A 14,155-nucleotide genomic window follows, 5' to 3' on the forward strand; every position below is an offset into this window, starting at 1 on the left:
TGAATCTGTTAGAGGAGAGAACAACAGGATTATAATAAATCCATTTACAACAGTGTATGCATTTCGGGGTTTTTTTTCTTCTTAGCAGTAGTGACAAAAACTAAAGCTCTAAATGTTATTTAGATTAACAGTCAGAGATACTGTCCAAGAAATTAAGACCATTTTTAAATGATTTTCTTCAAATTATGTTGACCAGTCCTTAGACAGCACCAAGAAATGAAAATACAGTCAAGAATTAATCTGGATAATGGAGAAATACACAAAGTAAATGGCGAGAATATAAATCAGGCTGTGCTGGACAAAAGAAAAGTCAGTGGAAAGCAGATTCCCAAGCTTCTGTCAGCTATACATAAACAGTCCCCCACAAATTCTTCCCCATTTTGTGCTCAACTTTGTTAATGCAGCCATAGTTTCTGTGTCTGCATTCACAACACAATTACCGTATTACTAGAGTAACTCATCCATAGATAATTGCAGGTTGTCTGCTTTTTATTTCCTAATTGTAATACTGTCCAACTGCAAGCTTGCAAGCATTGTAATCATTATTTCATGGACTGGAACAGCAAGCCTGAGATCTGGGTCTATTCAAATAATCACTTGTGGAAGCAGTGGGAAAAAGGTCACATGTCTTGACTTGGTTGGTCTTTTCACAAAAGGAAGTGCGTCATAATGGTTCTAAAATGTCAGTTTTCAGAATTATTTTACTATTCAATCATTTTGTAGTGGTAATGATGTTGTGTGTGGCTAATTAGCCAACTCCTTTTCATTCTTAAGAGGACCTAAGCTTTTTGATAGCAGAAATATTCTGTCAGTGGCAAAGTCTGTGTTTTCCGATCTTGATCTTGAATGTTAGTCATAGTCACAACCAGATCTTTGGCTTGAATGTTTTTACTTATTCAATGGATTTTCTTTTACTCTTCTTATTGAAGGAACTGGCAAGAAAATATTCTCCTGTGCAGTGAGTCTCAGCCAGGAGTAACAGTGTCCTCTTTAAGTTTTAACCCTATGAGTTGGCAACAGCTGTGTTCTGTTAATGAGAGCTCCGTTACTGTCTGGCGTATTGAAAGGAGTAATGATGAGCATCACCTTAAGCATAAGTAAGTGGAACACTCCTCGGGTTAAGAGAAAAATCTAGAAGTATATTTTAATAACTAAGACTATCAATCTACCTCTGTCTGCAAAGAATTTAATGTAATGTAGATCACTGAGCAATTGCAATTGGCAATTGCTAAATCATGTGAATTCGTGATTTCATTTCTTAGCACTCACATGTCCAAATTATGCACATCATGAAGCTAATACTAGTCAGCTGCTTTGGTAACCTCTATCAAAAGCTGCAAAACTGAATTAAAGTAGTGTCTGAGCTGCTTTCCTGCAAGTGGCTCTGTGGGACATTGCTTTTGTTGTAATGAAACCACCAAACCTGGATCAGGTTGCTTCCTTGGTAAGCATAATTAAACAATATGTTGTTGTAATCACAAATTGTACCAAAAGCAGTATCAGTTTTCAGCTTGCATTGCCAATTTACAGGTCCAGAGGCTGTGGCTCTGTTGATTGGCATCATTGAGCACAGCAAACCTTGACTTCATTTATGCTGAAATGTTTTGTAAGGAAGTATTTATAAAAGTAGTATTTATCATTCTAGTTGGAGTCCTTGAAGTATAATACCTGTGCTGTGTCAGTGGCAGCTACTCCACAATTCCCAAGTGTGTTGATCTCATTATCTGTGAATGTAACCAACATATTGTCACTGACCCAGTTATACCAGTGACAGTACAGGCAAGGCCTTGGATTGCAATCTGAAAAGAACACTGAAGGCTTTTTTGCCTTTTGTCATTATAGAGTACGCTGAAAAAATACATATACACTCCTTTTTTTTCTCACTTTTCATTCCATTCAGAGGAAGTTAAAGCTCCACTGAGAACTGTTTATTTGACATACATTTTTTTCAAAATCAAAAATCAACATAGTTAACAGGCCAATACTACTACTATTTTATCATCATCATTAAAATCTCTCTGAATAAAAATTAGGCATGAATCCTTACAGCATATGCAAGTTAAGTGTGTGATTTTATTAATTCTGGTCAATAACAGTAACAGAATACTTGTTTATACAAGGCAACAAGAAAAGACACAGAGATACAACATGGCAATCCATTTCTGCCAGTTAGAAACATTCCTCTTTTGTAGTGGGCTGTTATTCCTGTTCAGCAAAATGGTATGTGACATGTAGAATGATTATCTGCAACAATCCTCCATTACTCTTGTGGAGGTAAAGCCTGCTATCTGAGATGGCATCTCAAGAGTTTTGCCAACATGCTTCTTGGTTCTGTATCAGCATTTACTATTCATAGCATGGCTTTTCCTCAGACATGGTCTCTCGCTTTTTCACAGCCTTGTGGAACTCCCTGATGGACAAGGGTCTGTGAGTCCTCATAAGGATTTGTTTTTCCCAGTTTCTCATACTGAAGATCCTTACTATGGTCCTGATTTGCCTGTTTCAGCCATTGGTGGACTGGTAGGAGATGATGCACAAACATTCATGGTAGTTACTGATGTTTTGTTTCGTTGTTTTTTTTTACTACTCCAAGTCATTATATTTCTTATGCAAATAGGTGCTAATAAACAGGTACAACCCAATAAGTAGATCTGTTGTCTGAACAACATTTTGGAAATTCAGTTTGACAAGAGACTCAGAAGACATGCTGCTACACACAAGGCAGTACAGTGTAGAGAGCTCTGACACAGGTCTTATCTTATTAATATATATGTGCAGAGGAGGTACTAATCTGTATCCCAGCAGTATAAGCATGTCAGCATTTAACCATGCCTAAGCTAATATAACCTGCTGAAACCTTGAGAACCTCTTCTCAACTCTGTTGAGAGGAACAGTGGTTTTTTTAATTAGTAAGAAACAGCTACCTTCTCCTATGGTAGTGAATGATGTACTTTCAGTTGACTACAGTGGGAGTAGTATCATGGCCTGAGGAAATTCTCCCCATCTCTGCAGAATTCAGCAGGAGGACTTTTCTTCTTTATCATTAAATCCGAGTCAGCTGAGATCCGTGTTTCTCATAGTGATGTAAGCATCCAAAGTGGAGAACCATCTATTTCGACTATTATTTAGAAGAGCTGTCCTCAGCTTGCAATCCATTCTCCTTGGAGGCTGTAGTGCACTCTGAAGGAATGTGTGAGAGGCAAATAAGAAAAGTCAGCCCATTGCTAGTGCACATCTTTGTTTCTTTGAAATGTGTTAGGGTTCCTTGCTCTAGAACAAGATTCCGAGATTGAGTATGTACCAAAGTGTAACCACAACGGGGCAGCAGTGTGAAAGGAATTGCAGTATCCTACAGTTTTCAATCTTTTTGCTTGGGTTTAGTTTTGTTTCGGTATTTCTTACAGCTGGGACCTGACTTTTCTGAATGTTCTTTATCATGACAAGCCCGCTTGTATCCGCTTCATCCCCCATAGCATTTTTATTCCACTGTCTTTTTATAAAGCTTTTCATGGCAAGGATCCATCTGAATTTTTTTTTTTTCCTTAAACAGGTACTACTCAAAAGGGAGAGAAGTCACACAAAAAAAAAGATTATGTCCTGTATTATTATTCTTATGATGCACCATTGTAGCAATGCACAATTTAAAAAGCAACTTGGTTTGGGGATTTAGATAACCTCATCCTAGGATTAGCATATTTTGTCTAGTTTATATGTAAAGACAGTCAAGACAGCAGGTACAAAGGAACATTGCAGAAGTTGTCTTTACATGCAAAGCTTCTGATTCACAGCAGTTCAGTTGCAAGTTTCCTAAAGATTTATAATGTTCAAGCCTCATAAAATCAGCGAAAATGCCTGTATTAAATGTTTCTCTGGGTGATTTAAAGACCCATTAAAAAAATTAAAATAGCTTTACTATTGTTAGTCCTATTTGATTTATAAAGTAACTATTAATATACTTTATTTCTGTAACATTTTCTCCCTGAGAAATTAAAAATACTTTTCAAGCATAAAGAGAGAGACCTAGAATCATATAGCAAGTCCTTGACATATTTTACTAACGAAATCTAGGTGTTTATGAATCTCTACCCTATGTTTGTTTTCATCACAAGTCCCTTCATAGTTCCTCTTTTTGTAGACCCTTTAATGAGAGAGCAGATGTTTTGTAGAATCTAGACTTTTTTGTTTTCATCTATTGTGTTGTCTAGTGTTCCTTATCACTTCTGCTTACATGCATGGTTCCTTGAATCTTCTCTTTTAAATGTTCTTTCAAGGTTTTCTTTTGTTTTGTTCCACTCTCACCTTCCTCAAGTCCTCTTCAATCTGTTTCTTTCTCTTGTGGTATTTATATCTTCCAGTTCCTGTCGCTGTTGTATTTGAATAGGTCACTATAACAATTTTTGTTGGAGAAATTCTGTTCTTTCTATTCTATAGATGACAGATTTATGAGATGCATTTTAGTGAGATGAAATTCAAGGCACGTGGAAAGTCTGTGGCAAGGATATTTCTAGAGCTAATTTGCAGATGACACAAAGGTTGACAGAGCTGTTTTGTAGAGCATTTGAGACCATATGATAAGATAAACTATTCAAAATGTGTTTCAGTACTGCCAAGTATGCATGACCACATGCATAGGTTATGTCTACAAAGTAGACTATTCTAAAAAACAATGTTAAAAGGATTTGTCGGACTTCCAGTACTAATCTGATGTTTAAAATAAATTCTAAGGGCTCAATGTGTTGAATTTTATCAGAATTTTATCATTAAAACATGGGGAGATGACCTGGTTATGGTGAGTCAGTATCTTAGGGAAACAAGTGCTAGAGTATAAACCTAGAAAAACACATTTTTAAAGTATTTATTTATTTATTTATTTAGTATTAAATTATTATTAATCTGTTAAGCAATCTTATAGGGAGAGAGGAGAGTTCTCTACCACCAGCTCCAGATACAGACTTCTCTGGAAAATGTTTCTCAAGTTAGTAGCCTCAGTGATGACTGAATAAACTGAGGCTGATGTTATTATACAAATGGTCAGCCTCTGTGAGATAATGATCTCTCTCCTTTTTTGTATTAAATGATATGTTACTGCTTTTGCAAGTATTTGTCAGTTGTTGATTGAACTTGTGTATTTTTGTGTTGAAGCCTAGAAATTATGTGAAGCCTTCGGTACATCCTACTGCCCACTGCTGGACTGCAACGTCAGAAATTTACCTGGGCTGTGAAGAGGGATATGTTTTGGCAATTGATGCTGAGACATGCAGTGTTTCTGTTCTTCAGCAAAACCTTCTGCCTGGTAAGAAATACTGCATTGTGTGTTTTATTCAAGTAGAGAAGAAAGTGGATAAGTAAAAGTTGCTTTTTTTATCTTTATTTATTCTGTGATGCTATTATGTACCTTATAAAAATTGTAAAGCTATGTTGTAGAACCCTATTTCTTTTATTAGTATGTTCAGCGTTCAAGAATGTCTTTTTAATTTCTCAGTGGCTTTCTTTAAGCACCCAATAATTGGATTTCATTTTTTTTTGGCAACAAAAGAGAGAAAAGGCTCTAAAATACATTGCCGTGGTTTAACCCAGCAAACCGAACACCACACAGCTACTTGCTCACTCCTCCCTCCCTCCGGAGTGGTGAGGAGAATCAATAAAAAGGTAAAACTCATGGGTTGAGATGAGAACAGTTTATTAGACAAAATAAAGTATTATGACAAAATATAAAAATAATTGTAATGAGAAGGACTACAACGGAAAGATAAATATATACTAAGAAAAAACTAATGAGTCTCACTGCAACTGCTCACCCCCTGCTGACTGATGTCTGAGTTGCAGTTAACCGCTCCTGGCCACCTCCCCCCAGTTTATATTCTAAGCATGGCTTTCTATGGTATGGGATATCCCTTTAGCTAGTTTGGGTCAGGCTTCCTGGCCATGCTCCCTCTCACCTTCTTGTGCACCTGCTCGCTAGCAGAGCATGGTAATGGAAAAATCCTTAATTAGGATAAGTGCTGCTTAGCAACAACTGCAACATCGCTGTGTTATCCACATTGTTCTTGCACTAAATCTGAAGTACAGCACTGTACCGGCTACTGGGAAGAAAATTAACTCTCTCCCAGCCAAAACCAGGGCATGCATCAAAACTGATAAAATGAACAATAGTTCCAGAACCCCAGATCCTATTAATTAGCCCTGCTAGATTAACTAGCTATTAATATACACCGCTGTACACAGTCTTTTTACTGTGAGTTAAGTGCCAGTAATTTGTTTGATTTTGCATGATGTATTAGATTGTTGCCATTTAATGTTAGATAATGTTATTACAGATCTTTGAATATTCATGATGAGTCAGCAAAACTGAATCTAATATCATATTGCTTAATAGAATAACTTAAAGTCTTACATAAACTACTAAGTTGTAAAGGCTTTACTGCAGAAAGTATAAAGGACAGAGAGTGAACAGATGTTTCTGATTTCAAACAAAAAATGTGATTTTAATTTATTCTAGAATGGAATAACTTCAGGGTGAATTATCTGTCCTATATATATTCCCACCTAACTTTTTTTCCATTGGGACCTTTGGTAGGCTAGTGACTGACTAAAGTTTTCTGGCAACAGCAGCCCCTCCCATTTACTGTGAATTCAGAGGTCTCTCCTCTGCTACATGCTATCTTTCTGTGTTCATGAAGAGGGCTCCTAAGACGGAGTACAGTGAGACATATGCAGCAAAAAATGTCCTGGCATTGGCAACCTGTACCCTGTTGTCCTTTGGATGGGGATGGAAGACATCAGTCCTATTGTGCACATGAAGTTCACTAGTTGAAGTCAAAGAAGAGTACTGCAGTATGCTTCTCTGTAGCACTAGGAAGGGCTGATTACCTGTCGTAGGCCAGCACAGAACTGTTCCTCTAATGAACACTGAATCAGTGTTAATAGACAGGCTGATGATTAATCTTGTTCTCTTCCTTTGCCATGTAATAAAATATGTTTAAGCTGCAGTAAATATCCATGATTTTTCCAAAGTCCTCTGTTTATTTTTGATAATGAACAAAGAAATGGAAAGCTGCTCTTCGAAGCAAACAGTCAAACAAACAAACAAGCCATCATTATTTCACTAGTTTTGAAATTATCACTTTTAAGTTTACCAAGTCAAGAGCCGGAAATCATCAACAAATAGAAGTGTGAGGTGTGACCAGAAATTTTGTTGCCGGTTCCTTAGAAGGCAACAAGAATATTTACCATTTGGCCTTTTCCTCAGCCTGTAGACTTTTCCTTGAGCCTTAGCCTAAAACTATGCAACAAAACTGCCTGCATTAATATTGCACTGAAGCTTCAGAATTTAAAGCATACTGCAGTGTGTGTCTGTTTAACGGAATGCTTCAGTGCACATCTAACTTTAAGCATGTGCTAAATTCCTGTTACAGTGTCACAAGCAGACTCATAAGCATCTACAACATTTCACATGGGCATTTTTTTCAGCCTGGCTGGTTTCCTTTGTAAGTACATTAAATAAAAGAAGCATCATGGTTAGAAACAGCAATACCAGCACTTAGCACTAGAAGATCAATAAATCTGCATCTCTACTGCTTCCCAGGCCTGGTATTGCTATCTGCCTTTTATAGCTGTAAGCTGAATCTCAGAAAGGTTCTGCCTGCTCAGTTGCATAAATGGCAGAAACAGTGGTCAAAATTGGGGAAGAATTGCCATTTTTGGTTCAGCATACTAAATTTGGTCTTTTGTTCAGTAGGCTGGCATGCAACTGACTTTTATTGCACTATTGACATATAAATAAACAAAGTTGATGTTATAGGTTTCCTTTGTGCATAATACATGTGTAAAGTATCAGACATGGTGTCTTGTGTTCATAGAGAAGAACAGAAACAGAAAGATATTTCCAGGCAGCATCAATAACATCTGGGAGTAATAATATGTGAGTACAGCTGGAAGCCACCAGTTAGAAAAGCTCAGCTCTTACTGGCCTCTGTAAGACACACTGATAGCAATCTTTTATATGTTTATATGACAAATTGCTTTGTGCTAACAGCCAAATGAATAGCCTCAGGAGAAGCAGTGGCAGTGAAATAATTTCTGTTCATTCTAATTTAAATTTGAATAACTGATGCTAGAATAGGTTCCCTACTGCTTAGCTTTAGTAACTTTTTTTGAGCTGCAATCATTTGTAATTTAGTTGAGTGAGAATTTAGGAGTTTGTTTCAAATACTTTCTTTGGGGCTCTACAGTACAAAAAAGGTGGTCACATAATGGATGAAGTTCAGCACAGGGACACAAAGATTACTGTAGAGTCCGGGTGTATCACATACAAAGATAGGCAAAGAGGACTGTTTTATTCAGTGTGAGGTAAAGGAAATGGGAGATGTTACTATTACTTCATCAATCTAATGAAAGGTTACAGAGAAGATGGAATCAGACAGGCAAATGACACAGTTTGCATCCAAAATTTTTGGGTAGATGTTGGGGGGGAAAAGACTATTCTCACAGTGAAGGTGGTCAGATATTGGGCCAACAGCCCAGAAAGGCTATGGATTTTCTATTCTTGAGTATATTCAGACCTCAGTTGAGTATGACTCTGGAAAACATGATCTCACTTAGAAACTGGTTCTGAGTTTGATGTTGGCTTTCTGCTTTGTGGTAGGTTGGATCAGAGGACTTCTACCGTTTCTTCCAACCTAAATGACTCTATGATTCTGTTACTGACAGTATTTAATATGGCTATTAACAGCCTTTACAAAATCAAATGTTCTCTCAAATTAATTCCTAGACCATCAGACCACAGTAGTACTCTCACTTCAAATTATGTATACCAACCTTCTCTTTCATTATCACAGGGAAAAAAGTCCAAGAAACAGCCCCTGGAGCCTGTTTACTCACAAACCGTAAATCATCTCAGACTTGAAGTTGAGCCTCATTGTTGTAATAAACTAAATTTGATATTTTATGTTGGTTTTGTGCTCTCAGGTGGCAAAACAAAGGATCTGCAAAAACCTGCTTTATTTGCCATGGCATTTTGTAATGAAGGACTATACGCAGCTGGAAGTGTAAGGCATTCTTTATGCTATTAACTTACTCTTACTGTGTGAAAATCAAAGGACATTCAAATGGAGTACATTTGCAGAGCTCATTGCAAAGACAGGAGTCAGGAAAAAAAAAGTGGAGGGTTGCAGAACTGTATAGGTCCTCTCTGGTGTTGCATATATATTCTTTGTTTAAGACTTAAGACAAGAAATGAGAAGGGAGCATGGTGAGAAGAGATTTTTGCAGTCAAAGAAGCAACAAAAGATGACAATCCTATTTTAAACAAAAGACAAAAAGTATTCTAAAGGTACATAAAAGGAAGATGGACAAAGAATAGGAAGGGAGAGAAAAGGGTCAAAAGAAATGTGAAATTGTTTTGTGCAAAGTCTAACTCAATATTTAGCCCATACCATCAATGCCATTGTACATTACTGCTTATACTGTCTTAAAAAATGGCAGTATGAAATGTTAAGCATTAACTGATAAGGAAGTTTGCTGTTATCAAACATGGATTGTTACTAAAAAAGAAATTAGAAATTAGAAAAAAGCATTTTTCAACTGATTTTTTTATCCAGGGTAAGAGTCACCTTGGTGTAAATATGCGAAAGGCAAATAAGACCTTTAGTAATGGAGTACAATTAAACACTGTTACTTTAGAGAGTTTCAGAAGTTCTTGTAGTTCAGTTTGCTAGACTGGGCTGAGACAAATGACCTAGACCTCATGTGGGTTTGTACTTTTCTGCACAGGAGGGCACATTATTATGTTGCCACATTGAAGGTTTGCAGTATAAGATGAAAGTCTGTGCTGATATCTTACAACCTATATCCAGCCTCATGTTCTCTCCTGATTATACTGTACTTCTGCTTGTCACTCACCAGGTATAGTACTTGAAAGAATAGTATTACTTAAGGATGTGTTCCTGTGAACCTGTGTATGTTCATAGAATCACCCAGGTTGGAAGGGACCTCTGAAGGTCATGTAGTTCAACCTTCCTGCAGCAACCTCTCTGGGCAACCTGTTCCAGTGCTCAGCCACCCTCATTGTAAAGAACTTGTTCCTAACATCCAACTTAAATCTTTTCTTCTCTAGTTTGAATCCTTTGCCCCTTCTCCTGTCACTGCAGGCCTTTGAGAACAGTCAGCAAATTATAGAATCATAGAACTGTCAGGGCTGGAAGGGACCCTGCCATGGGCAGGGACACCTCACACTAGATTAGGTTGCTCAGAGCACCTACAAGGTGGCCAGGGGATTGGACCCAGGCAGCACAGATTTAGGAGGGGCAGGTCCTGCTTGACCAACTTGATCTCTTTTTATGACCAGGTGACCTGCCTGGTTGATGTGGGGAAGGCTGTGGATGTAGTCTACCTGGATTTCAGCAAGGCTTTTGACACTGCCATAGCAAACTCCTGGCCAAGCTGGCAGCCCTTGGCTTGGACAGGGGCACTATGTGCTGGGTCAAGAACTGGCTGGAGGGCCAGGCCCAGAAAGTGGTGGTGAATAGTGCCACATCCAGTTGGTGGCCAGTCATAAGTAGTGTGCCTCAGGGATCAGTGCTGGGCCCAGTCCTGTTTAATGTCTTCATTGATGATCTGGATGAGGAGATTAAGTAAGTTTGCAGATGAGACCACGTTGGGAGCAGGTGTCAGTCTGTTAGAAGGCAGGAGGGCTCTGCAGAGGGACCTGGACAAGCTGGATAAATGGGCACAGTCTAATGCTATATGAGTTTGAACAAGGCCAAGTGCAAGGTTCTGCACTTTGGCCACAACAACCCCAAGCAGCACTACAGGCTGGGGACAGAGTGGTTGGAGAGCAGCCAGGCAAAGAGGGACCTGGGGGGTACTGGTTGACAGCCAACAACATGAGCCAGCAGTGTGCCCAGGTGGCCAAAAGGCCAATGGCATTCTGGTCTGTATCAGGAATGATGTGGCTATGAGGACCAGAGAAGTCATTCTGCCCCTGTACTTGTCACTGCTTAGGCCACACCTTGAGCACTGTGTCCAGTTCTCAACCACTCAATTTAAGAAAGATGTTGAGGTGCTTGAACATGTCTAGAGAAGGGCATCAAGGTTGGTGAAGGGCTGGAGCACAGCCCTACAAGGGGCAGCTGGAGTTGTTCAGCCTGGGGAAGAGAAGGCTCAGGGGAGACCTCCTTTCTGTGTTCAGCTACCTGAAAAAAGGTTGTAGCCAGGCAAGGGTTGGTCTCTTCTCCCAGGCACCTAGTGACAGAACAAGAGGACAGAGTCTCAAACTGTGCCAGGGCAGGTTTAGGCTGGACATTAAGAAGAAATTCTTCACAGAAAGAGTGATTGCCCATTGGAATGGGCTGCCTGGGGAGGTAGTGGAGTCACCATCCCTGGAGGTGTTTAAAAGGAGGCTGGATGAGACACCTACTGCCATGGTTTACTTAATTAGAAGGGTTAGGTGATAGCTTGGACTTGATGATCCTAGAGGGCTGTTCCAACCTGGTTGATTCTGTGATTCCATGTGTACAGTGAAGAAGAATAATCAGGGTCTTCTGTGTGCCCAGGTCACATAGGACCTGCTGAGCATGACCATGTGTGTCTACACAGTTAGTAAAGTGTGGCAGCAGACCTAATGCAGCTGTGCAGTAGAGTCTGTATATGAATTTATGTGACAACCCAGTCCAAGATCTTTTCTGACCAGTCTGATCTTACACAAGGATCCAAATCTTCAAATTCCTTTGGGTTTTAGACCTTCAATCATTTAAACAGACATGAGGTTGCATGTGTATCAGTTAGAAGGTTCTGTGTTCAGGACAGCAGTGCAATGGTAATTTTGAACTGACCTGATAATCTATAAAGTAATATAATCCACTAAATTCAGCTGAATTCTACTGGATAGGTTTTACTTCAGTTTAGAGTCAAATATTAAAGTTTAAAGATAGTGAAGTTCAGAAAAAATGGTGTTTTCTGTCAAAGTCATCAAAAGCTTTTAATGAAAAGTTTTATATCCCAGGGATGGATTATTTGTCTTTATTTGTCAGGGGACAGTCTACACTTACAAACCTGCACATGGTGGAGAAGCTGTCAAACTCTTGGACACATGCAGCAGTTGTTTTCTGGCGGCTGATTTTCTTACACCAGGGAACAAATACTGCGTAGTAAGAAATTATATTCTTTTGTATGTGTAATAGTGGCACTTTCAAGGTAACCAGGTAATGTTGCTAAGGAATGAAATCAAAAGCCTTGCAGAGATTGGGACTGTTATGTTATTTGTTACAGATGTGTAATGTCTCATTAAGCAAGTAAATGGCATTAATTCAGGTATGGCCTATAAAAGGATCAGAACTTGCCTTAGAATGCAGGGCAGATAATTCAGAGATTGCTATAAAGTCATGCTGGTTCTGCCCTTGATTTGTGTGGCTCACTATTGTTCAGGAACATGGCTGTGCAAAAGGTGGATTCAATTCAGAGAGCAGATGTTTAAAAAAGAAGTGGATTCAGCTCAGAGAATGGGCGTTCAAACAAGAAATTCCTGCTTATCTTTTCAACCTTCAGCACAAATTGGAACAGCCTGAGAGATGCCTCTGTCCTGGGTCCAGGGACTAAGGAGGTCTTACTCATGGATCATTGTGAGAAATGCCTTGCTTTCCTCCTATGTCTTTGACTCTGGCAAGACATATATTTTAGCCATCAAATATCTTTAATCTCCAGGCCATGAATTCTTCAAGTAGCCAGCCTAGGAACACTGGGGTCTTTATCAGTTAAGTTTGCTGAATATGGTTGTCATTATCATGAGAATGATACATTTTACTTGACTATGAGTGAGTAATGTGAGAATTGATTCATCTCCAGCCATACTTACTGTGGAGTTGCCAAACTGCCTGGATATAACAAGAACTCAGTCATCATTATGATGGGCATCATTTTTCATGTGCAAAAGCAAGATCTGTCCTTAAGCAATTTCCTATGCAAAGAAAAATTTAAGCATTTTTTCTATTGCTGGCTGAATGTTGGGACTGCCAACATTGATCAGGCTTACATATTTTGCCCTTGGTTGTCTCATTTTGCTTAAAGACTATTCCTGGAGTTACAGCAATTCACAGAAAGTATTAAATGACTTCCTAAGGCAGGTGTACCTGGCAGCAACCCAAATTAAAGTTAAAACAGGATAGTTCTGTGCAAAACTCTTGATCTAGCAACTCTTGATCTGCTGTGATCAGACATTAGTTGAATTTATAGTCTATTGGAGATCACTAGTCACTTCCAGACTATTTGAGTATTCCACTCTCTTTTGACTATGTTTTCCTCTGTTCAACAGTCCATAACAATTTCAGGTGAAGTACAAGTTTGGTTCCTGGAAGATGGAACTTGCCTCAGCAAGCTAAATCTTGATATTGAGGTATGTGTGATCAGGAGCTTACATAATGACTCTCAGTTAAAATTTTCTGTAATGTTTTTCAATTCAGAGAATAACATTCCATAGATTTGGATCACCCAGTGCTGGGGAAAGCTCAGTAATATCTTTGAACAAGGCATAAAAGAGATTTGAAAAAATACTGTCTTGAAGAATGTTTCCTTGACTTGGTCATGTATTTAACTTGACAATAAAGCAGAGGAACCATTTCAACTTGGTATCCTAGTGATGTGTCTTTAAGCACATATTAGTAAATAACAATTTTTTATGATACTGCTTTATTAAACTTTTGGTTAAATGTGTCAGAACTGAAAGAAAAGTTTCAAGTGTATAAAACTGAAATGCCTTGACTGGTATGAAAAATGTTTTTTAAGAACTGAGTTGATAAAAGTATTTCAAACTGATTTGTCCTGAAGTCTGATATAGGAAAAAAAATCCCTTTCTATAGTAGTAGTGTAGGTAACAGTGCAGTCATAGAATCATGGAATCAACCAGGTTGGAAGAGACCTCTGATATCATCTAGTCCAACCTAGCACCCAGTCCTATCCAGTCAACTAGACCATGGCACTAAGTGCCTCATCCAGGCTTTTCTTGAACACCTCCAGGGATGGCGACTCAACCATCTCCCTGGGCAGCCCATTCCAATGGCAATCACTCTCTCTGCAAGAACTTCCTCCTAACATCCAGCCTGTACTTCCCTTGGCACAACTTGAGACTGTGTCCCCTTGTTCTATTAGTGGTTGTCTGGGAGAA

The 14,155-nt window shown here is 38.8% G+C and overlaps 1 protein-coding gene across 1 annotated transcript in view; it reads left to right on the top strand.

The window, feature by feature from the left end:
* Positions 1-14,155, top strand: part of CFAP43 (cilia and flagella associated protein 43) — a 48,262-nt gene that overhangs the window by 6,679 nt on the left and 27,428 nt on the right. Inside the window, exons 4-11 of the mRNA XM_064144436.1 lie at positions 930-1,097; positions 2,397-2,547; positions 5,143-5,293; positions 7,817-7,880; positions 8,969-9,047; positions 9,772-9,903; positions 12,030-12,146; positions 13,307-13,387. Of these exons, the coding sequence (XP_064000506.1) occupies positions 930-1,097; positions 2,397-2,547; positions 5,143-5,293; positions 7,817-7,880; positions 8,969-9,047; positions 9,772-9,903; positions 12,030-12,146; positions 13,307-13,387 (943 nt within the window). The remainder of the gene's footprint in view (positions 1-929; positions 1,098-2,396; positions 2,548-5,142; positions 5,294-7,816; positions 7,881-8,968; positions 9,048-9,771; positions 9,904-12,029; positions 12,147-13,306; positions 13,388-14,155) is intronic.

Source organism: Pogoniulus pusillus, chromosome 6 (assembly GCF_015220805.1).
Source record: "Pogoniulus pusillus isolate bPogPus1 chromosome 6, bPogPus1.pri, whole genome shotgun sequence".
NCBI classification, from domain to species: Eukaryota; Metazoa; Chordata; class Aves; order Piciformes; family Lybiidae; genus Pogoniulus; species Pogoniulus pusillus.